Source organism: Physeter macrocephalus, chromosome 4 (genome assembly GCF_002837175.3).
Source record: "Physeter macrocephalus isolate SW-GA chromosome 4, ASM283717v5, whole genome shotgun sequence".
In the NCBI taxonomy this organism is placed as follows: domain Eukaryota; kingdom Metazoa; phylum Chordata; class Mammalia; order Artiodactyla; family Physeteridae; genus Physeter; species Physeter macrocephalus.
Genome location: NC_041217.1, coordinates 109,966,869 through 109,990,210, shown reverse-complemented (window position 1 = coordinate 109,990,210; position 23,342 = coordinate 109,966,869). Strand labels below are relative to the sequence as shown.

General features: G+C 42.0%; 1 protein-coding gene and 1 pseudogene across 9 annotated transcripts in view; one reads left to right on the top strand and one right to left on the bottom strand.

Annotated features, from left to right (window-relative positions):
• LOC102995380 (60S ribosomal protein L12-like) overlaps nucleotides 1-23,342 on the top strand; it is a 78,823-nt pseudogene that overhangs the window by 8,675 nt on the left and 46,806 nt on the right.
• Nucleotides 20,789-23,342, bottom strand: part of SSX2IP (SSX family member 2 interacting protein) — a 39,738-nt gene continuing 37,184 nt past the window's right edge. For 4 of the 9 annotated variants that reach the window (XM_024119684.3, XM_024119685.3, XM_024119691.3 and 1 more), the window contains exon 14: nucleotides 20,789-21,635. In XM_024119684.3, the coding sequence (XP_023975452.1) occupies nucleotides 21,461-21,635 (175 nt within the window). In that variant the 3' untranslated portion in view covers nucleotides 20,789-21,460. The remainder of the gene's footprint in view (nucleotides 21,636-23,342) is intronic. The other 5 variants (XM_024119687.3, XM_024119688.3, XM_024119690.3 and 2 more) reach the window with 3 other exon arrangements.

Genomic DNA, 23,342 nt, shown 5'->3' with positions numbered 1-23,342 from the left:
ATACCACCTGGGAACTTGTTAGTCATGCAAGACCTCAGGCCCAACCCCAGATTTAGTGAAGCAGAAACTCTGGGAGAGGAGCCCAGCAATCTGCATATTATCCAGGCTTCCTTGGGATTCCGATGGAAGCTCAAGTGTGAGAACCATCGGTCTAGTTTTACTGGTAGTCCTCTAAGCCACACTGTGTGTTGGACATCTCCCTGCCTTTACACACGCTATCCTCTCTGCCCAGAAGTCCCCGCTTCCTCCCACGCCTCTTTTAAAAGCCATCGCAAGAATCACCACCCGCCTCTGTAAATCATTTCCTAACCAGTCCTCCCCTCTCCCCGACCCCCTATCCACAGCGGCGACTGCCTCTCTCCCCTGTGCTTCCATGGAAACTGGTAAAAACTCTCATTCAAGTGCCATGCTTTGCTGGGGCTCATGGTTTGTGTCTGCCTCCCTAAAAGCCAGCAAGCTCCCCAAGGCTGTGTTTGTCCTGGCACAGTGCTGGGGCTCGGAAAATGTTCGTTGTGTCGAAATGTTACTGATAAGCAAAGTACAGAGAGAGGAGAAAAAAAGGGAAAGTGAAGAGCATGCAAGAGAGCGACACCCACAAAATGATACCAGCTGATGTTTGAGTTCCGTGTGTGTGCTGGGTGCTGTACCACATGCTTCACAGTCACCGTCGTTTAATCCTCCCCAAAACCCTGTGGGTGTTATTGAACTCATGTCACAGAGAAGGAAACTAACGCACAGAGATGTCACATAGTATGCCCGGGATGCCCCAGCTGGGACCCGGCAGAGCCGAGATTCACACACAGCTGGTTCTACTCTGGAGTCCACTTTTTTTTTTTTTAATGTTTTATTTTATATTGGAGTATAGCTGATTAACAATGCTGTGATAGTTTCAGGTGCACAGCAAAGCGACTCAGCCATACATATACATGTTCTGGAATCTACTCTGAACCCTGCAGTCTGAGGGAGGAGGTAGCTTAATTTGGAGCCATTGTCAATGTTCACTAGTTCAACAAACATTTCCTCAGTGCCTCTGCCAGACTGGGATAGAAGTAGGAGGCAGAAGAGGGCACAGATGCGACAGTCGCTTATCATTCGGTCCTTGAGAAGCTCACCTTTTAGTGGAGAAGAAGGATCTGTGAGCCAATAATATATTTCACTTAAGGACAGTGACTGGATTATTCCAAGCGCTGCACAGATCCCACAGCAGGCAGGATGGATTTGCTCTGCCAGGGGTTGAGAGATTAGCATAAACTCACCGGCAGAGGAGTGAGGGAGGGGGAAAGGCAAGATTCAAGGCAGAAGGAATTGCAGAAATGATGTAAAGAAGGCAAGCACGTCCTGGCAAACTCTGCTGAAGAAGAGCTGTGGTGCGGAGCTGGATTGAGGAACATGTGTAGAATGAAGAGTCTGGACTGATGCACTCCACACGCCTTCCCAGTGTGCTGTCTGTTCTGCAGAACTGGAAATAAAGCCATATTTCCAGAATGCCTTGAAGGTATGGTTCTAGATGTGATTCTGCCAATCCGAAGCACTTGCAAAACCTACCAGTGTGCGGTATGCAGCGGCAGAACAGTTCCGCAAATTATCACTGTGCTCACCTGGGGAAAAAAGTATGTATGAAACCAGAATGTTGGAAGGCCAAGTGGCTATGGTAATAAGAGTGAAGAATTTAAACACTGGGGGGTTGGCTGGCCCCTTGAGTCCCTCTGGAGCATAAAGAAAGAAAAAGATAAGCATGGGGTTACCTGCAGCATCCCTCATCCGGTACCAAATTCTAGGTCAGCTATGATTAGGTTCAGCAGCAAGGGACAGAGACTCAAAATGACAATGGCTTAACCACGTTAGAAGTTTATTTCTGGCAGAAAATTCCAGAGGTTGGTAGTCAGGGCTCTGGCAGTCCTGCTCCATGGCACCATCCAGCTTGCTGCTCTTCCTCCCCTGGGGGGTGTCCCTCATCTTCACGGTCCAAGATGGAATCCATCACATCTGAGTTCCAGGCTGTAGGGTGGAGAGAGAACAAAAGAAATGGAGCAAAACATGCTCACCAGCGCCCCCTGAGAAAGTTTTTGGAAATTCTCTCATGATACTTTTGCTAACATTCCACTATCCAGAACTTGTCACTCGGCCACATCAAACCTCACAAAAGACTTGGAAATATAATTCACAATTATTATTTTATTTTATTTATTATTATTATTTTTTGGCGGTACGCGGGCCTCTCACTGTTGTGGCCTCTCCGTTGCGGAGCACAGGCTCCGGACGCGCAGGCTCAGTGGCCATGGCTCACGGGCCCAGCCGCTCCGCGGCACGTGGGATCCTCCCGGACCAGGGCACGAACCCGTGTCCCCTGCATCGGCAGCGGGACTCTCAACCACTGCGCCACCAGGGAAGCCCAACAATTATTATTTTAATCAGGAAGGAGGGGAGAATGTAAATCAGCAGATTATCTATAGCCGCTCCCGCAGGATGCCTGGTGGAGAAGGTCCCAGCAGGAGGTGGATGGGAGTCAGATGGGAAGGACCTGATCTGACATGGCAAGTATTAACACTTTGGACTTTATCCTACTGACAATGAGGAACTACCAGGTAGGTTTAAGCAGGAGAGAGATGGACACAGAACTGTGTTTTACAGAGGTCTTCCTGACATCTATGTGGACAGGTTCTGGTGGGGTGATACTGTGACCCAGAAACCAGTTAGAAAGCAGTTGCCCCGGTCCAGGTGAGAGGGGCTGAGTGCCTGGACAGGGGAATGGAGCAAAGAGGATGGAAGAGCGAGGCACGGTAGGGTAGGAGAGGACAGACCTCGGTGACCATGGGGAGACTGCAGTGAAGGAAGAGGATGGAGTTTAGGATGACGCCGAGGTTTTGGCTCGAGCAGTTTGGTAAATGACAGCGCAGCTGACCAAAGTAAAGAAAGGAGTACAGCAAGTGAGGGAGAGTGCTGCTGGGGAGGAGAATGAGGTCCGTTTGATTGGGGATCTGCTGAGTTTAAGACGCCTGTTGGATGGGAGACAAAAATATGTGTCTGGAGCTCTGGAGAGAAGTCAGGGGCTATAGTGTTGTGGGTCTAAGTGACAGCTGCAGACACAAATCTGGGATAACTTGAGCAGAAAAGAATTGGGGAACCAAGTCAAGGATGAAGCCTGGGGAAGTGCCAAGGTTGTATGAATTCTCTGCAAAGTCCATTCTGATGGAAGGGTCTTTGGAAATTGCAGCTCAAGAAATTCGAGGCTGCAGATGAATTCCTTCCGCAGACATCCAGGACCTGGGTCAAATCTCTGGGTCTCAAGACAAGGTAAAATGGCTAAAGGCTTTTCATTTCCCTGGCTGACATACTTGAACTTTTCAGTTTGAAAAAAAACAAGTCATATTCAAGGTTGAGGTTTCCATTACTACTCTGTAATACAGTACAGCCTGTGCCCTGAAAACCTCCTGCCCCCTCATTATCCAGGGAGCTGCCTTGTAGTTATTTCACCAGGCCGGGGGCTGGACAATTGCAGCAGGTTGAGATATATGTCGTAAACACTGACAGATCAGGGAATCCTCTCTGACAAACCGCTTCCAACTTCTGGGTGATTTAATGCCTTTCTGATTGCTTTCAAGAAATAGGAGGTTGATTCTTGGTCCCAGGATCTGCTGCAATTCTAGGAAAGTTTAAAAAAATCTGTTTGTATACAGCACCCCTTTCATCTCAGTTGATTTTTGTTGTCCTTCCCCTTCTCCTCTGCCTCCATCCCTTTTTTCTTTCCTTGCCCTCCCCATCTCCCTCCCTCCCATTGTCTCCTCCTCCCCCATTTCATTTTAAGGCATTGGCTAGTATAACCCATCTTTGGAGCATTGGTTTCTTGAAATTCAACAATTATAATTTGGAAAATACTTTAGGCCAAAGAATATGATATCAAAGTGCTCAGTTCTTTGGGTGGTCGCTAGCAGAGAGTCTTCAACAGACAAGAATCCAAGTAAAAGGACCTTCAATTATCTAGAAAGTATATAAATCCAAACTCAACACAAACAAAAAAAACAATCTAAAATTGAAATAAATGGTGGTATGCTTACCCATATTGGAAAGTTTGGGTGCAGGATTAGTATAGGATCCTATGATTAGTATAAATTCAGGATTAGCATAAATTCGGCCAAATAGCTAATATTTCTCACCTCAATGTACTATATTGTTCACTAATAGTCATCATGATGGCCCTAAAACAGTGTAAGAATAACCCCCATCAAACACAGATTAAATTACAGTCCTTGTGCTCTTGGAACTAAGACAGGAAAATAGGCAAAAAGTGAAAAGTTAAGGAAAATATGGTAAAATATATAATTATGCAAAATTAATTTTTTGTGTGTGTGTGGTACGCGGGCCTCTCACTGCCGTGGTCTCTCCTGTTGCGGAGCACAGGCTCCGGACGCACAGGCTCAGCGGCCATGGCTCACGGGCCCAGCCGCTCCACGGCATGCGGGATCTTCCCGGACCGGGCCACGAACACGTGCCCCCTGCATCGGCAGGCGGATTCTCAACCACTGCGCCACCAGGGAAGCCCGCAAAATTAATTTTTAAAAGACACTCCTTCATTCTGAGATCATGTCCTTTTTGTTGTTGTCAATGTGTCCTTTCTTTTATAAAAAACAGTAGTGCCAGTAGATGACAGGTTCTTTTTGAATGGCCTTACGTGGCAAAATTAAAAGTTGGCATGCTTCCCCATCCCTAAATTTATTTTGGAATTTTATTTGTCTGTGCGATGTAAAAGTCTGGGAATCCCTGGAGTAATGCATTTCCCACAAGCTTGGAAACACACTGGGATTTCTGTCAATTCCCTGAGGGTTGGGTGGGTCTGCTTTCCTATCCTCTCTTTCCCTGCCCAGATCATATTGGCTGGTGGTGAAGCAGGTGCTTATTCAATAATAATTTATTGGAAATGGTTGATGCACAGGGAATCAAAGGCTTAAACAGGGCTCTTACTTGTTCCCTCCATTTATTACCAAAACGTTAAACATTTTGATTTACTTTTTAAATTGTGATTTTTAATACATGTATTTTTAATAAATCTATTACACATACAAAAGTCAAACTACCCCTGCGTGGCAACATTGCAGGGGACCCTCTCAGGCTTTGTATGTCTGTCCCTCACAAACATCCCAGAAATGGATGTTGGGTGCCATATGTTCAGGTTAGAGCACCAAACCCCTTTCTGCTTTTCAAACACTGGGAAGGAAAGGAGGAGCCTTGTAATGGCTAAGCTACATAAACTCCCAAAGACAATAAAGATTCAGGATTGGTTAGAACAAGCTTTTAAATAAGAACTTGGGTTCTCTGGCCTCCAAAAATCAAAGAAAATTTTCAAAATCACTTTTCAAGAATCACAAAGAAAAACATACCCCTTCAATATAAGTTCTTAATCCACAGATAACACTATCATCGTGATTCTATTGCTATTTCCCAGAAGCCAGCAGCGAACATTTTCCGATTAATCTGCTCTTGAAACTGGTAAAATCGTAGGCAGTAGCCAAGTCCATCATAGTCATTAATCACCGAGACACAAACCTTCAGGTCTGTTACTAGGAGACCAGAGCGCTACTTGGTGAAGCTGGGAGATAGATGGTGATGTTGATGATCTCTCCGGTAAGATGGGGAGACTCAGAGATGCCCCTGAGAGTTAGTTCATTTATTGTAGAGGTGAGGACAGCCTTAAGAGAGAAAATGGATTTAAAAATAGTAACAACTCCCCCTGCACCCATATTTTCATTGTAGAACATTCAGGAAATAAGAATCGTTTTAATTCTACCACCTAAAAATTACCACCGTTAACATTTTGATTAATGTTCTTCCATGGGTGGATGGATGCATGCATTAAAGTATGGATGGATGGACTGATGGTCGGATGGACAAACACACTAATATCCACAACAGTATACTTATTATATGTATATGAATGCATTTAAGAACCTATCGCTAGTAACTGTTTACGGAGAAGGGAGTTGGTAAGACGGTGGTGAAGAGAGACTGATTTTTTAAAATACACACACGGGTTATTTGGATTTTTCACAACTACATATTACTATGTGTGTATTACTTCCCTTTTTGTTAAAGTTTGTTTTTGTTTTTGTTTTAGTGTGAAAAACAGTGCAATCACTCTTGGGGGAAATGGCATCTTGTCATGCACTCCCCTGGGTGTGCCCTGGTGCGCAGAGGTGACCCAGGGTGGCCTCTGGGCGAGGCTGGAGCGCCCGGGAGGGGAATCTGGCGCAGGAGCCTGGCGGGGACGGGTAGGAGGCAACCCGGGCCGGGATCTGCCCCGAGGGCCACCCGCAGCTGTGGGCATCGCACCCAGGCTGGGCGAGGCTGCCCGCTGCGCTCTCTGCGGGAAGACGGCGGGGCCGTGCGCGCGCCGGGCTGGACAGTGTAGAGCCGCGATGCTCGGCGGGTGAGGCGCGGGCGCGCTGTGCTGCATCCCGATCCCGCGTCACTGTGCACTGGCGCTTCCTGTTCGCCCGTGGCCGGGGAGCGCTCTCTCCTCACCCAGCGGAGAAGCACCCAGGGAAACGCGAAGGGCGAGGACGCGGCGGGCCGGCCCCAGGGCGCCCTCTGGCGGGGCCGAGGGACGGGGCGCGCGGGCGCGGGGCGAGGCGGCGGAGCGAGGCGGCGGAGGGTCCTCAGACTCCCCAAGCCGGGATGCAGGTGGAGCGAGTCTGAGTGGGCCCAACCTGGCCCACTGAGACCAGTTTTTGGTTTGGGTTTTGATTTTCATTTCCCACCTTCTTGCCTCTCCATCCATATTTCCCTCCACTTGTGTTGTTTTATGTTTTGCAATACCACTTATTTTTTTCTCCTCTCCAAAGTCATGCTTATTCATTGTAAAAAACTTTGGAAAACATTTAAATATAGTAAAGATGAAAATAAATAAAACATCTTTAATCCCATCATTTTAGAAATAAGCACATGATTAAAGTACTTCTTTTCTTCTAGTGTCTTTTTCTATACATGATTATTATGTATAAGATAAACCAAGAGGCAGCCAGGCCTGGTTTCTAAGGGCTGGAGGCCCTTACTCTGCCGTTTGGTCTTTCTGTCTTCTCTTTCACGAGCCCGTTTCAACATCAGGGCTGACTCTTCAAATAGCATTACCCAGTTTGTTGAAATTACCTGACCCCGGTTTGTTCATCTCTGGTAGGGAAGAGTAATATTTTCTTGGAGGTTAGGCTTCTGTGATTGCTATGGGACTCGAATGAATCTCGAAACTGCATTTGCAAATTTTCTAACCTTGGAAATGCTATACCTCCTTATGTTTGATCTTCCTCCATCGGTGTTGAAGCCTCCCTTGCTAGCAGGATGGGGAGCTTGATGGAGGACATGACTCAGCATTGAACTAGTGTGTGGCTGACCAGTTTGTCAGCTCCATCTCAGGCCCCCAGTCCTGCCCCCTCCCTGAGCACTAAACTTTAGCCTAGTCACAAGGATTGTGCCCAAGCCAGATGAGTTCACTATCAACTTTTACCCTCACCTTCATCTGATATGAAAACTGGAAGAATGCCTTTTGCTAACATAGATGGTTAATGGTCATGAGACTCCCAGGGGGAGGAAAAATCCCCAGTTCCAGTCAGTGCCAACTGTGCTTCTCACTGGGTAGTCAGATTCTATTTTTAGCTTTGGCTCCTTTAAATCCTCCTGTACCCCCCTGGTGGTTCAGAGTGCAACTGCTCATACGTCTGCATCATCTGTCGCCCCATCCTTCCTGCCTGTGTGTAAGTCACCCATAATAAGCTCCATATTGCACTTTATGGAGTTGCCCGCTTCGTTTTTTTCCATCTCAAAATTCCTTCTCAGTTCAGAGGATATTATTCAATATCTTCGCCTCCCAACAACTAGACAATCCCTCCACCATGTAGTGGCAGAGGCTTGGAGAGACCAAACAACTGGAGCAAAGGCACACAGCTTGACCATGACAGGACTGGACTGTAGCCCATAAGCTTCTAACCCACCTGTCCATGCATCATCTCCAACAGAAGAAGATAGGGAAGAAGTGTCTCCTTGGAATTGTTCCAGGGCGTGCCTCTCCCCATGCAGGAGACACGGAGAAAGGGATAGAGGTTCTCAGACTCTGCTCTAAATGTTCAGGAGTAGGAGGATGAGCCTTAGTCTTTATGCATTTAGAATCTTTTCCTTTTTAATAATGCTCTTCATGTTCCCTAACAGAGCTGAACATGCATCCTAAATGGCTTCTAAAGCCCTTTGAAAATTTTATATACTGGAATTTCAAAATAGACAACTCAATAGTTTGCTTCGATGTTAAATGAGTCACTTGAAATTAACATTCTATTTTTCAGAACTGGTGGAATGATTATCTCTGCCAGGGAGTGTTTGTGGAGATGCTCTGACCTGAACCATCATAAATATTGAATGGCCAGTTTGACGCTAAATACTTTCCAGTCTACAGACTGCAGCTTTCTTGATCAGTTTCAGAGACTAAGCCCTGAGCTGGGTTAGGACATGGAAGCGATCTATAAGACCTGAATATTTATACTTGATCCCACAGAAGAGATCATCTAATTTTGACCTGCCTGAGCAACCAGTAAGAATTTTTCTATTAAGCCACATAATTTATGTCTTGCCTCATTCTTATTTATGTACATCGTGGCTGTTCCCACAGTACACACTCAAAGATACGGGAATCCCATCCCTCCTGTTAGCATGATTGATTGATCGTGTTATCCTAAAGGGCAGTCTGACTGGACTACCAGGGCACTTGTAATCTGCCACCTTCCCCCACACCCACGTTTCTCCTGGGGTGCACATGGACAGAGGGGAGACAGGCCTTCCAAACCTGAAAACAAGAACCGGAAACGTTTCGAGATGACCGTTGGAGAACAGAATAAGGTGAAAATGCAATGCCCTGGGAGCAAAAATAGACATGAGAGTTCTTTTGTAATCCTGTCGGGGATTTTATTTTTGCCTGTTTATTTCATTAACTCACCTCAAGTGAGAGTTTTCACCTTAGGAGTCTTGTCTGTGAAACAGAAAATGTAAGTTCGTTCCCAGGTGCAGGGGAGGATAAATGGCTTTCTTACTCGCCTGTCAAGGGCTCCATTGTGTTCAGGGGTGCATCGTGCAGGCTGTGGCTCCTGTCCCGATGACCACAGGTTCAAGGACCTGTTGGGACACCCAGCCACTGGAGATGGAGCTCAAGCCACCCTGCAGTGTCCCTGGGGGCAGCCCTTCCGCTGCTGGCTTCTGGGAGCAGCCCCTCTCCTGAGCTCCTTCTCTAGCTGTGGTCAGTAACAGTTGGGAGGGAGAACTCTGCCCGCACAAAGACGTCATGGAGTACACGACCCACCAAACTGAGCCAATACTACTTCCCCCTATTTCCCCAGATATTAAAGGGAGCCAATTACATAACACAATAATTCATTTTCTGAAAATTCACTTAGCTTTGGGGAGGTGGAGATATGATTTCTGCACAGATTGGGGAGACAGCCCTCCTCTCCCCTCTGCACGTAGGCAGAGCAAAAGGTAGAGTTTGAAGGCAGAAGTGCCAAGGCTGCTTCTGTCACTCTTGGCATCAGTATTATCACCCCCATTCTTGTCACTTTACTTTGCCACAGGGCATTAGAAAAGGTCTACCGGGAGGGCGACACGCACAGGCAGCTTCCAGAAAGTAAATCCCAATATATCCTGGCTTTGGGAACCTCATTTCTGACCCCTTTCCAGGGGCAGGCAGCAATGGATCAGGCAGAACATTTTCTGAGGAACTCTAGGAGAAAATGCAGGCAGAAGAAGAGCTTTGGATAACTCCTTCCAAACCTCAATGGAAAGAATATTTTGTAACCTAGAGGCAGAAGTGATAAACTTCAACCTGTCCGCTGAGAACGAGTTCTGGAGCAAACCTGACCAATACCGGCAGCCCATTGGTAGCCTGAGATCAAGGGCTTTTAGGGGCTAGAGTTTCTTGCATCTCCGTCACCACAGTCTCTGCAGCAGTGGGCTCTGGGCTCCCACGGGGTGGATTACCACAGTGGGTCTCCTCTTGAAACCCATCTTGCTGCCTAGCAGGAATGGTGACATCCACATACACAGCACACACCCTTTGTGCTAGAATTTAGCCTACACCCTTCTATTGCTCTCAAGAAACCTAAGGAAATGCAAGTACGTGGGAATGATAGTAAAGATAAGCTTAAATTTGCTCCAAATAACATTTTTAAAAGGAATTCATCTGCAAGCATTTATACTCTATTGTAACTAATTTCTTGCCACATAGCTGTGGATGAGAACCACTGACCTGTCCCTGGGACTGGGTTTCTGCTCAGATGCCTTGGGGACTGGAGTCTGCCCATAGGCCTGGGGTCCTGACCACATCCATAGGCCTTGCCAACCCCTTCTCCCTGTGGGGTGGACCCCTTGCTCTGTATTTCCAACTACAGGTCGGCATCTTGTTCTGTTGAGGCACATTGCTAACACTTTTTCAACGCTTACATGAGTTGCCAAATTGTTTTGCCTAAGTCACTTCCAGTTGAGTTTCCATCATTTATAGACAGGATCAGACATGACTTTGCCATGATGGAACTGCTGGTTACACCCCTTGAGGACCAGTCTAGCAGCTGGGATGGTGACCCCAAACCTGGTCAAGCCCACTACTGTCTCCCTGAAAAGAATATTCTGAGGCATGTAAAAATTAAATGAAATTCAATTTCAGTGACCATAACCTAAGTTTTATACTAACACCACCATTTTTATTCATTTATCCACCATTTTTGACTGCTTCCATGCTAACATGGCAGAGTCAAGGAGATGTGATGGGCGGATGGGCCGTATGTGATGCCCTCTTCTCTTGGCATGGCTGCTCAGTCATAACTGGGCGCAGCAGACTGCAGTCACACCTTGTCCACATTTCAAGTGGCACAGGTACACCATACAGTGACATTTTAAAATTCTTTTTATTACCTGTGTATACTCATCACGACAAATTGAGACAAGAGGAGTGAACTTTGAATGTTGTATTCTTAACAGAATTTTGCTATCAAATTAGATATCAAAGCATGGTTTTAGACTCATAGACATAGAAAACAGACTTGTGGTTGCCAAGGGGGAGGGGGGATGGAGGATGGATGGATTGGGAGCTTGGGATTAGCAGATGCAAACTGTTATATAGAGAATGGATAAACAACAAGGTCCTACTGTATAGCACAGGGAACTATATTCAATATCCTGTGATAAACCATAATGGAAAAGAATATAAAAAATAATGCACATATGTGTATTACTGAGTCACTTAGCTGTACAGCAGAAATTAACACTGTAAATCAACTATACTTCAATTTTAAAAAATAATTTTTAAAAAAGCATGGTTTTATTATGCAAGGATATGAGCTGTGCTGAAGGAATACAATGTATGTTAACATTATTAGATAAACGTTCATCACAGGAAAGCAGTGGTCAGAAATTTTTTTAAGTTTAAAATGGAATCTCTTCTTATAGCAAGCAAACTAAGTTTCCAAGGAGTTCATTTGTTATCCAAGCAAGAAGTGTTTACCAATGATGAGTTAATCAGATAGTATTTGATTACTGCAGCTGAAGACATGGGTCCAGACAAAATGAATTTGTTTAAGAGTATTCGGTTTTGGCAAGAAGTTACTTAAAGAACTGAGGACATTATGAGAAACATCGACAGTAAATTTTAAAAACCAAGGCAAGTGATTATCCTTGGCTCTTGATGAGTCAACAGATGTTACCAATACTGCCCAGTTGTTATTTGAGGGGTCAACAGCAAGTTTGAAGTGATGGAAGAATTAGCCTCTGAATAGTTGGCCTGGAACAATTACAGGTGAGGACATTTTCAAAGACATTGAGAAAACACGAATTCAGTACAATTCGAAGTGGAATCTGCTAAGACAAGTGATGGTAATGTGTGAAGCAGCAGGTACTTTGCAGAAAGATGTAAATCTATTTGAATTTATTACACAATGACACAGGAGCTGTTTGTTATAGAACCAGAGGTCCCAGTGGTGAATTTCCTTCATTCACATGGACTTAAACATTGTCAATTCTGTGAATTTTTGTCGGCAATAGGAACTGACTATCCCAACTTTCTTGGCCACACAGCAGTTTGGTGGCTTAGCAGGGATAAGTTTCATTGTGATTATTTGAGCACAGGACCAAGACTGAAACTTTTCAAAGCAGGAGGAACCACCTTCATCCACTGTTACTGAATACTGAATGGCTTTGTAAATTCACTTTTGCTGAAGACTTGAGGTTTCTCAATGAATTCAACCTCTTTGCCTGAACTTCCTTAAAATTCTCTCCTTCCTAGGGATGGTCGATAACCAAACTCCCGGTTCTTCTGCTTACTGCCTTTCATTCTTTCTCCTTTTGGACCTCATCTGTGCCTATATGTTTTCTCAGAACTCAATATCTAGCCCAGACCTCTTTGTTGATTTCCAAACCCATATTTCCAGTTGCCTACTGGACACATGAACTTGGATGCTTCAGACACCTTAAATTCAGCATGCCCAGAACAATTCATTATCCCTGCATCAAGGATCCCCAAGACCACTCTTCGGCTTGATGATTCACTAGGACTCGCAAGTTGAGAAAAGCTGTTACACTCATGGCTATGATTTATTACAGCAAAAGGATACAGATTAAAATCAGCAGAGGGAAAAGGCACATGGGCCAAATCCAAAGGCACAGGAGAAATCAAGCACAAGCTTCCAGGTACCCTCTCCCAGTGGAGTCACATTGATGTGTGACAACACCTGTGAAGTGCTGCCGACCAGGGAAGCTCACCCAGGCCTTGGCATCCAGGGGTTTTATTGGAAGTTAGTTACATAGGCGTGGAGCACCCATGTGAATGACCTCAGCTACTCAGATGCCAGCCCCATGGGGCAAAAGCAGGCATTCACCATGAGTCACATTGTGAGAATGAACTTATGTGTTCACACCGTACAGCACGGCCCAAGGCTTCAGGCATATAAAAACATTCTTATTGGGCAGAATATTCCAAGGCCTCAGAGGTTATTTCCCAGGAGCCAGCCAAGGGCCAATCCTAAAGACAGAACTTTCTTGGGAGTAATGTACAGGTAGCCCAGGGCTACTGAGTTAACTCTTTCCCACATGACCTCCCAAGGCTGTTCTCCTTTACACTCTATCATCTGCCATTACCTGAGTGGGAAATCAGCCTAGAGTGCTTTGTTTAACTCCAACATCCAATCAGATCTACCTGTAAATCCATCCCCTTTCTCAATCACTTCTCGCTTGGGTTATTGCAAACTGGCTTCATCTCCACTTTGCTTTCTTTCCAGCAATTCTCCATATCGCTTCCATCTGGAAATTAGGATCGTGATAAATCCTACGACGAGGTATGCACAATGAAGGCATTTGTAATAAATGCTACAATAGAGGAATGCTCATGGCGCTGTGACAAGGAGAGAGGAGGAACAGTCTGCTTGTGTCACGTTCCTGCTTGATTTATTCAATTCAAGCCTTTAGGATAAATACAGAATCCCTTGTATCCAAGACCCTCTTAACCTGGCCCCTGCCTACTCTCCCACTGGTCTCCTATACTCTTTACTCTGTGCAAACAGAACCACTTGTAGTTTCAGTAAAGGTTCTGTGGTTTCACACCCTTGACCTTAACTGTTCTGTTTCCTTTACGTGGAATGTCTACTCTTCAGTATTTAGTTCAGACATCCTCTCTGATCTCCTACCTCCCAGTCAAAGATGCTGCCCCCCCTTCTCTGATTTTCTGAGCGCTCTGACACCTCTATTGTAGTGCTTGTCCCACTGCCTTCAATAGTTCACTCACTTGTTTCCCCTGGTAGATTGTTAGTTTCTGACAACAATGACCAAGTCACCTTCAATGTTACAGCCCCAGCACCTAGCACTGAAATCCTACTAGGAACTCAATAAACATTTGCTGAGAGAATAAAAGAAAGTTCAATTCTGAAAGCAGAGAGGTGACTGCCTGCTTATAGAATCAGGGAAAGCTTTATAGACATAACATTTAAGTTACTATTAAAGGAAAATCAATGTTATCAGATTGAGAGGAAATGCCATTAAATAATTTTAATATGATTCCTATGCTCAACTATAGCTCCACCATATATTAGCTGTGTGGCAATGGGCAAATTTGCTCTCTCCTTGCTTCAGTTTCCTCATCTGTCAAGTGGGTATAACTATAGCTCCTACCTATAAAGTTGCTGGGAGAAATAAAAGAAATTGCTTATTATGGCTTTAGTGTGGTGTCTGGAACACAGCAAGGGCTGTTTGAAATGTGGTGTCTACCCACAAAAAGCAGTTTGATTGCATCACAGATGTGTAGATTGAGGGAGGTTGGCATGGAATTTTGAGAGGCTCTCCAGCAGCCTGAGTTATAAATGAGTTGACAGAAGGCTGCTCTTTTCTATCAGCTCTGCTCTCATACAACAAATGCACTCCTGAGACCACCATGTGCAAAATCGCACAGTAAATAACACAGGGTGTTTGGAGAAAATAGGATTATGGGCACCACACTCAAAAACTTCACCAGTGACTCAAAAAAAAAAAAATCCTAATAAAACCAGCAACAGAGTTTTATACATGTTAAATGGTTAAGAAACACATAAACACCACAACAAATACGGCACTTGACCTTGGAAAAGACTGTAAGTTTGCTTATGGAAGGGGTGTTGGAAGGTTGTAGCCTGTGAGTTATTGTAAAGTGGCGGCAGGAAGTTGTCTGAAACGGAAGGGGAAGTTGTAATGCCAGATAGGAGTGGGTGTTGCTTGTAACACACGTGGTAAACTGCAGTTGCTGGTGGATATTTGAGGTGTCTATTTTATGTGTCAGCTGGGGGTAGTTTTCCGTATCCATCACGCATTAGCAAATGCAAATTTTGCACTCTGCTTAAACCGTCCCCTAATGTATCAGTCACACTGGGACAAATTTGATTTTTTGCGTTGCACTTCTAAACCAAGTGTTTTAGGAGAACTGACTGTACATTAAGATAGACTACATGGGCTTCCCTGGTGGCACAGTGGTTGAGAGTCCGCCTGCCGATGCAGGGGACACGGGTTCGTGCCCCGGTCCGGGAAGATCCCACATGCCGCGGAGCGGCTGGGCCCGTGAGCCGTGGCCGCTGAGCCTGCGCGTCCGGAGCCTGTGCTCCGCAACGGGAGAGGCCACGACAGCGAGAGGCCCGCGTACCGCAAAAAAAAATAAAAAATAAAAATAAATAAATAAAAAAATAAAGATAGACTACACAACTTGACTCCATCTTTTATTGATAGAAACCGTACCTGAGGCATGAATTAAGGGAGTAGTTTTGAAGGGACTAGGGTTCAACAGTCGAAACTCAAGTCAGAGTTCTGGTTACTTGGAGGAGCCTTCAGCCACAAGTAAGATGACCGTTCATCCCACTTTACACCTCTGGTATGGGCCTCATTATGAACAGCTCCCCTTTCACTACTGAAAACTTCTCAGTTTGGACAATAATTTATAGATTTTAAATTAAAAGCATGAATTGAATTTGTCATTTCCTCAAATCTTTGCCTTTGATAAAAATGAGCAATCCTGTGTCAGAAATAAAGGATCAAAGCTGAATTTTCTAATTCCAGTTAAAATTTTCCATGGTTTCTTTAAGATCAAAATTGTTTCTTAGAACTAACATATAGCATTGTTTTGTATGGCTAGTTGTGGATGGATTTCTATTTTTCTTTAGGGCATTAAGCCTAGAAGAAATAACTGTTTGGGAAAGTTTGATTTCACTAAATTCAAATAATCTATAGAGATTTTCACTATTTAATTCCTTTTGCTTAAAAAGGGATGAAACTACCAAAAATAATCTATCAATTAGTTACTTTTCAAGGTAAAAGCGACTGATAAAGGCTAAAAGAGTTCAGTTAATCCTCCATAAAAGCATTGCACTCCTGGGCAACTCTTTCAGAACTGTTTGTTTCATTGAACCTTTTCACTGATATAAAATCAGGAAAAAAGGTTATCCTGAAAGAGTTAGAGTTACAGATAGGTATTCGGGGTAAATTAATTATGATGTAATCAAGTAATGACCATACTGAGGGGCTGGAGAGGACTAGGTGCAGACACTTGTTAGGGTTGAGAACAGCAGTGTCTGACCCCATCCCTAGCTGGACAGCTTCCACCTCAGCTTAGACACCAGGTATATTAGAGAATTGGGTCCAGAGAGCTGGAATGGAGGGCAGGTTCTAGGGTCTCAGTCTGAGGGCTTTAGGGAACGTGCAAAAGTCTGCTTTTTTCTAATCAGTACACTGGGCTGGGGCGTGGTTTGCTTTAATGGAGTCCTGTAACCAGGAAACTGTCTTGACAGACCAGAAACAAGAAAACTAAATATCTAAATGCAGACACAGCAGGGAAACTAGAAAATCTCCAGCTGCCCTGCAAGCAGCTGTTCTTTCTAAATTGAGTAAAAATATTCATACATGTTACTTAATTCTACTACTTTAACATTCATTTTTCATGGCGATATCTGCAAAAGATTACTGGACCATTGGACAAAACAATGTTTTTGGTCACTGTAACTGTAGTCACAGAGGGACATGGTGCACACACAATGAGAGAACAAATGACACGGCAGAAAAAGCAGGCTGTTTAGGTATATCTTGGCATTACTCATGACCTTTCGTTAGAGTATTATTTGCTATTAAATTAGCTATCTCAGTTAGATCCTTAAAGCCCTAAACTTGAAAAGGTAGAGAGATTCAGTTCTGAATAGGACTGCCATGGTCACCATTAACAAAAACAAGGGTGAGCCTCGTATGTGGATCAAACGATCAATACCTTTGGTGTAGAAGATGACAGGGTGACAGATTATGGGTTAAGAATTGAACAATTTCACTGAGAAAGCCATACCAAAAGGCACTATAGCAGTCTGGAATAAGTTGAAATTTAGGGATGAGAAGATCTGGGTTTTTCAGTTCTGATTTTGTCACTTATAGTTATGTGAGCTCGCATTTGTCCCTTGACATCTGAGTCTGTTACCAACTCTCTAAAAATAGGAAGGTTAATATTCTATTTTGCAGGGTTGTTGAATCAAAAGAAAATGTGTGTTCAGTATACTATATTTTAGTAAATGTGTAAAATTACCATTTAAACATTAAAAAACTTCGTATTATGAAAAGGTTAGAGAAGGCAAGAGAAGACTTAAAATACATTCCTTCCAAAAATTAAGACGATTTGAAGCTTTAATAAATAATCAGTAAAAAATCCCTTGCACAGAGTAATATGTTTTGCTGGTTATTTTTTTTTAAAGTAAGTAACACATCAAGCACATTATGTAGCAGAGCTATCAGTGCTCACCAAATAGCCTCATTTTCTGCATCTCCCAGTCTTGTTTGTTGTTAGCTTGAGGCTGTAGGTCTAGGTTGTGGACAAAGCAATGTGCGTGTCTCTTTCAGATCTGGTTCTTAATATCCACCATCACCTGCCAGTCTGCTCTTTCCCCGATTTGACAACATTGCGGGCCATGGAGCAGACCGCCCAATCCACGTTGGTCATTTCATGAGCAAGAATTCAATTTTTGTATTGAACCACACAAGTTTGGTGTTTTTCATTGTAGAATGGCCTACTCTATTCCAATTCTCTGTGTGAGGAACCAAGCTAGATAGGGCTGGAAATCAACCCAAAAAAAGGGCTACTAACCCTCCTGAGAAAGAAGTTTCAGGATTTTGACCTGAAATTTAGTCCATTCATGCCAATGAAGTGATGTGCTACTTGTTTCATTAGTATTTCATCTCTCTCATTAATAAATATTATGTGCTCACTATGGGTTAAGCATCATATGAGGTATAAGTATTTCTGAATCTAAAATATAAGAGGATCTCTACCAGGATCTTTATGTATCACTGGCATTACAGTACCTCCTAAGACCTCTGAAATCAGGTATTTGTAAATGTTAAAAAACCAAAAAAACCAACCAGTCAAGTGAAGTATTTTTATATAAATCATTTAATCAGTCCATTCCACTTTAATCTACATCCAACCTGAAAAAAACATATTTAAAGAAATGACTAGAATAAACTATCTCATTAGCCTTATCTGCATGGCCCAAAGCTTTGTGAATTCTTTTTTTTTAGATAATAATACATGTTCTTGTGGGCAGAAATTCTTAATGCTGCTTTGCAGGTATTTTGATTGTAGAAAACAAAAACAAAACCCAACACCCAACAAAAACAAAACAGTAATATTAATTACATAGTTCTTCCCATAGGAAATAATGCAAAGACTCTTAAACTAGAAGCTTGCCACGTCACTGTTAGGAGACGGATACGTGGTCCTGGGGCAGAACAATCAGTCACAGTTTTATCACCAGACCGAATATCTGAACAGCATCTCCCATTGTCTAGACAATGTAGGTTTATATAGCTGGTCTTCCACTCAACCCAGAGATTCTCAGTGGCAGGGAGCATGCTTAGTTGTCTTTCTCTCCCCAGTAACTAGAAGGTAGTAATAAGCCCTGAAACACAGCAGCTACTTTATATGCCTATGAAAAGAATGAAAAAAATTAAGGACAAACATAGGGAGAAGTATATTTACTAGACTTCCAAGACCCATACTTAATTTAAATCCAATCTAGAAATAAGAACATGATTTACACCAGGCAACAGGTGTTCAAGACTTTTACAACAGGGCAATCACATAAGGGCTTTGCTAGCTCACAGCGTTCTGTGCGTACACACTGCAAAACCTCTCCTGGCATTCTGGGCATTTTCAAATGCTCCACCAGGGCAGGTCAAAACTGGATTCTAGGGCGCTCTCCTTCTCACCATGTACCATGGAATATGTTTCCCCACAAAAAGCGTTACCACAGGCCTATGGACAAGTCTGGTCTGCAAAGGTACGAAAAAAGGCAACTCTAAGTAACGACAGTATTTTAATTATACCACGAGGAAAACAATTTGCCATGGATTGTTCCGTGAATCTAAACATTTAATACACTGCTTCTACAAGAAAGTACCTATTTATTAAGTTTAATTTTAATCTTAATTTTCTGGTAGGATTGTTCTTCTATAAAGTTTCTCATCATAAATTGAAGATATACAAATTTAGAGTAGGATAAAATCTCTTAAATTTTCTTTGCCACTTTTATGCTTTGAAAATTCAAAATGGATAAAAACAAATAAGGCACAGAATGTTTCAGATCTGCATCCTGATAAAACAAGACACTGAAAATGGTCAGGAAGACTTTCAAGCAAAAGTGAACATGGTGCTCTCTCACCTCATCGTGGCTAAATGCAAGACTGCAGCACGGCTGTATTACTAGTACACTGCAAACACCTAGAGAGGGAAGGGAAATAAAATCTAGGAGTTTTATGTGTGGAGTCAGGAGTTATCCAGCATGGAAACCATTTCAACATTCTAGGAAGTTTAGCGTGACTAGGAATCATCATTGGAGCTGGAGTGTAAAGCAAACTCTACGCTGTTAAGTAAAACATACAACTACTGGCAGATCTTTTATCAAAAGCACAATGATCCTGGCTTTCATTTTACTGTTTCTTTCACACCTTAGATTTCAAATTAAGTCTCAAGGGAATTTTTCTTTCCAATATGAGAATTCAACCAACTTTAAAATGAAAAACACAAAAAACTGATGCTGCTTTGTAGAAATTCATCATTGTGGAATGCAATATTCCTAAAATAAGAGATTACTCTAAAAATTAGAACACTGTTTCTAGCCAAGTATATCATGGAAAGCCCTGAAAAAAACCCCCAATTCTTGACAAATATATCACTGCCTATTTAGAAAATGTGATTGCTTTTCTTTGATCACGTTATTGCTCAATAGCAAAAGAACGATATCACAGCTGTTTCTTCCTTTGGAGTATGGTACTACTTCTGAAATTCTGCATCATTTCTAATATTTTTAAATGGTAAAGAAGGGGCATGCACCAAGCTGAATGTGGTGACTAATTTGCTTTTGCTCAAGAGCCAGCTTTTTGAGACTACAACTGTGGTACCTTCTCATGAGTACTTTCACTAATGCCTTACAAGATACTCAAATAATATGCTATTAACCCTGAAAAAATGGCTGCTGCTACGCAACTCCAAAGAGTTATATATATAGTGAGTGGATGACAAAAGTACTTTTTAACATGACAAATTTAAATGGAACAGCCACAAGCAGGTGAGTAAATACAAATGGTTAAACTGCTAGAAAATGGGAAGGCAGATGGGCCTAAACTACAATACCTATAGCAAGGCCTGGATATGTGTAGGCTTCTACATGCAGAGACAAATAGAGTTAGGTACTTAAAGCTTTCTGATGAAAATTCTAGGAAAGTGTTTGGGCCCACACTTACATTATTCTTACTATCAATAATAATAACAATAACAACCATGAAGAAACATGCAATCAGTCCTGAAAATGAAGTGACAAGTTTGTCCAGAGTATCATATCTGGACTATAAAATCTGATGCTTTTATGTTATCAGATTTCCTTATCAGTAAATATCTCATTGAAAAATTATTAAGGAATTACTGGCAACTATACAAAGCCTTTGCTGGTATAGGTGTTACGGTATGGGTACCAATCTGGTAGAGAAAATATCACCATCCAAACATCTTAAATATCTTAATATCTTCTATCATACAAATATCCTAAGCCAATATTCTTAAACTGTTTCATCCAAAGGTACTCTTGTCTTACCTCTATTATGCTAAAATCAATAATCCTTTGAAAAATTGTAATATCCTACATATTAAAAAAACCTAATGCTGTAGAAATCTCCAAAATGTAACATTAGTAATGTTAACGATCTAAAGAACTTGGCTTCATGGAATAGCTTTTCAGTATTTATTGCTCATATGGGTTCAGAAAATTCTTAAACATAAGGTGGCAATGGCTCTAATACATCTGTAAACAGAATATCACTAATAAAAATTTTATTGGCATGAAATACTATAATTATGGATGTGTAAAATCTTTAAATCTTAAAGCCTCTTAACATAATCATGTATATCTATGTACAAAACATACATAAATTTCACTTTATTTAAAACATATGAAAGAAGGTATTTCAAATCACACTAAACATAATAAATATATAACTTGCTTTGTTAAAAAGCTACAGTATACATTCAAGGAAAGGCTAAACTTCCAATGCCAACTATATATGAGACAAAATTAAACATTTACAATAATCAGTTTCCTAAAAGTGCTATTTTTAATACCTATAAGAGGAAACTCATTCTAGTGCTTTGTTTCCATCCAAACGTTTATACATTCCTTTATTCACAGAACCAGGTGCTTCTGTTACTAAAAATACATATCCAAAGCTTTTATATCCTTTTAAATAGATTTAACATTTTAGCTCTTTGGGGGAGGAACAGGGAAGTCCAAACAAACAACACAGACCACTTTAAATTATTAGAGATGATTGACTTTATAACACACCCTGTTTCAACTCAGATGTGAAATTTGATGAACATGTTAATGAAAAAAAAAAATCCCAGTTCACACGTCTAAGGTAAGTCATCCTTCTCTACGTGAGAATTTGCGTAGGTCGAGGAGCATCCACTATAGCAACCTTCCTGTGAATCAGGCCTTGATGCCACACTCCACTTCTGATTTGTACATTCTCTTCCAACCTGATTTGGCTTAGATTCTTCAGGGGTTGTATTTAGTACACTGACTGAACTGTTGGGGAAAGAAAAGGGAGATCTTAATCATTATCTCCTCCTCCTTTCATACCTTAGATATGCCTGAATGTCTAAAATCTGATTACTCCCTTGTCTCATGCTAAGTAAATTTTGAGGACACACTGGTCAAGAACACAGAAGTGTTTCAACATGGTCACTTTTATCTATCCATCTATTTATTTTATTTATCTGTTCAGTCTACTGTGAAGGATGCTACCCAACTAGAGCCTAAGGTAGAGAACATGTGAGTTTTGAAAGCTAATGTTCCCCATACCCCTGTCTTTCTGTCACTAGTTTCTAATCTCTTTATAGTTTCTTTCTTCACTCATCCATTTGTTCATGCATGCTTTCATCCTCCATCCGTTCACTCATGCAGATATTTAATGAGTGCCTACAAAGTGGTTAGGAGTCCAGACCCTGAACAGATGGTTTATGTTCATATCCCAGCTGGACCACTTACTACGTCACTTCTGGCAAGTTAACCCTCCCTGTTCCTTCAGCTTCCTCAGCTGTAAAATGGAAATAATAATAGAACCTACACCTCACAGGGTTGGGGTGGGAACTAAATGAGTTAACACACACTAAGCACTTAACGATGATGCTCAATTAACTTTAAGTGTCAGACAATAACAATCTAAGTGTCTGAACACAGACACAGTCCCTAGCTTCAGAGATACAGTCTGAGGTATGCTCTGCAACCAGCCTCAAAACAAGGAAATTTAGTTAAATGATTACTTGTAAATCATGGGATTGAAACAATGAACAATACATTTTTTATCAACTGAATAACTTATGTAATTTTTTTCACAAAACTTCTTTTGCCTAAATGTTCATTTTTTGGTGTGACTTTGGTTAACTAACTCAACCTTATAATGTGGCAATCCTAAAAAAAATTAAGTTGCTTTAATTCTAAAACGCTAAACCAAAAACATAATTGACAATTTTACTTACACTTACTTGCTTAAAAAAAAAAAAGGAACTTGCTTATAATTCAGATTCAGAATCCCTGCCGTCTCAGATGAGATGAGATCAATGATGAACTAAGTTCTCTACGTAACTTAGTCCAAGAGGTACTTTGCACGGAATCCAGGCACAGCCCGTATGTAACATTCCACTCTATAGTGAAGGAGCAATGAGGATGTTGCTGTAGAAATTAGCTACAAATATTCCTAATTATTTTGTCATAATCTTATTACGAACCCAGATCCAAGGTGCTTTAGGAGCAGGAATCCAAATATACCAAATAATTAAAAATTTCAAGAACGATGTCAAGCTGCACAGCTTCTCTCCTGATAACTAGTTACACGACTCTTGTTTTACCCTCAGTGGCCAGTATCTGTGAACAGCTTAATGAAATTTCTTTAAGCTCCAAAATTCTGTTTCTATGCCACTGACATTGTAGCTCTTGAACACAAGAAACAGAAAAGCATTTTTATAATCTACTTATGTTTACATATATTTTAATTTTTATAGCCTGTTACTGAAGGTTTACAATGGACCAAGTACTGTTTTAAGTGCTTTACATATATTGGTACTGAATCTCACAGTACCCTATGATGTAGGTACTAAATGTTGGACTTTTTATTAAACACAAAACAAAGGCTTCAAGGAATATTTATGTTAAATACTTTATAACTAAAAATAATTATGTAAAAAAGTAAAAATTTTAAATATATAAAAATAATTGAGGCAACTAAGCTATGTT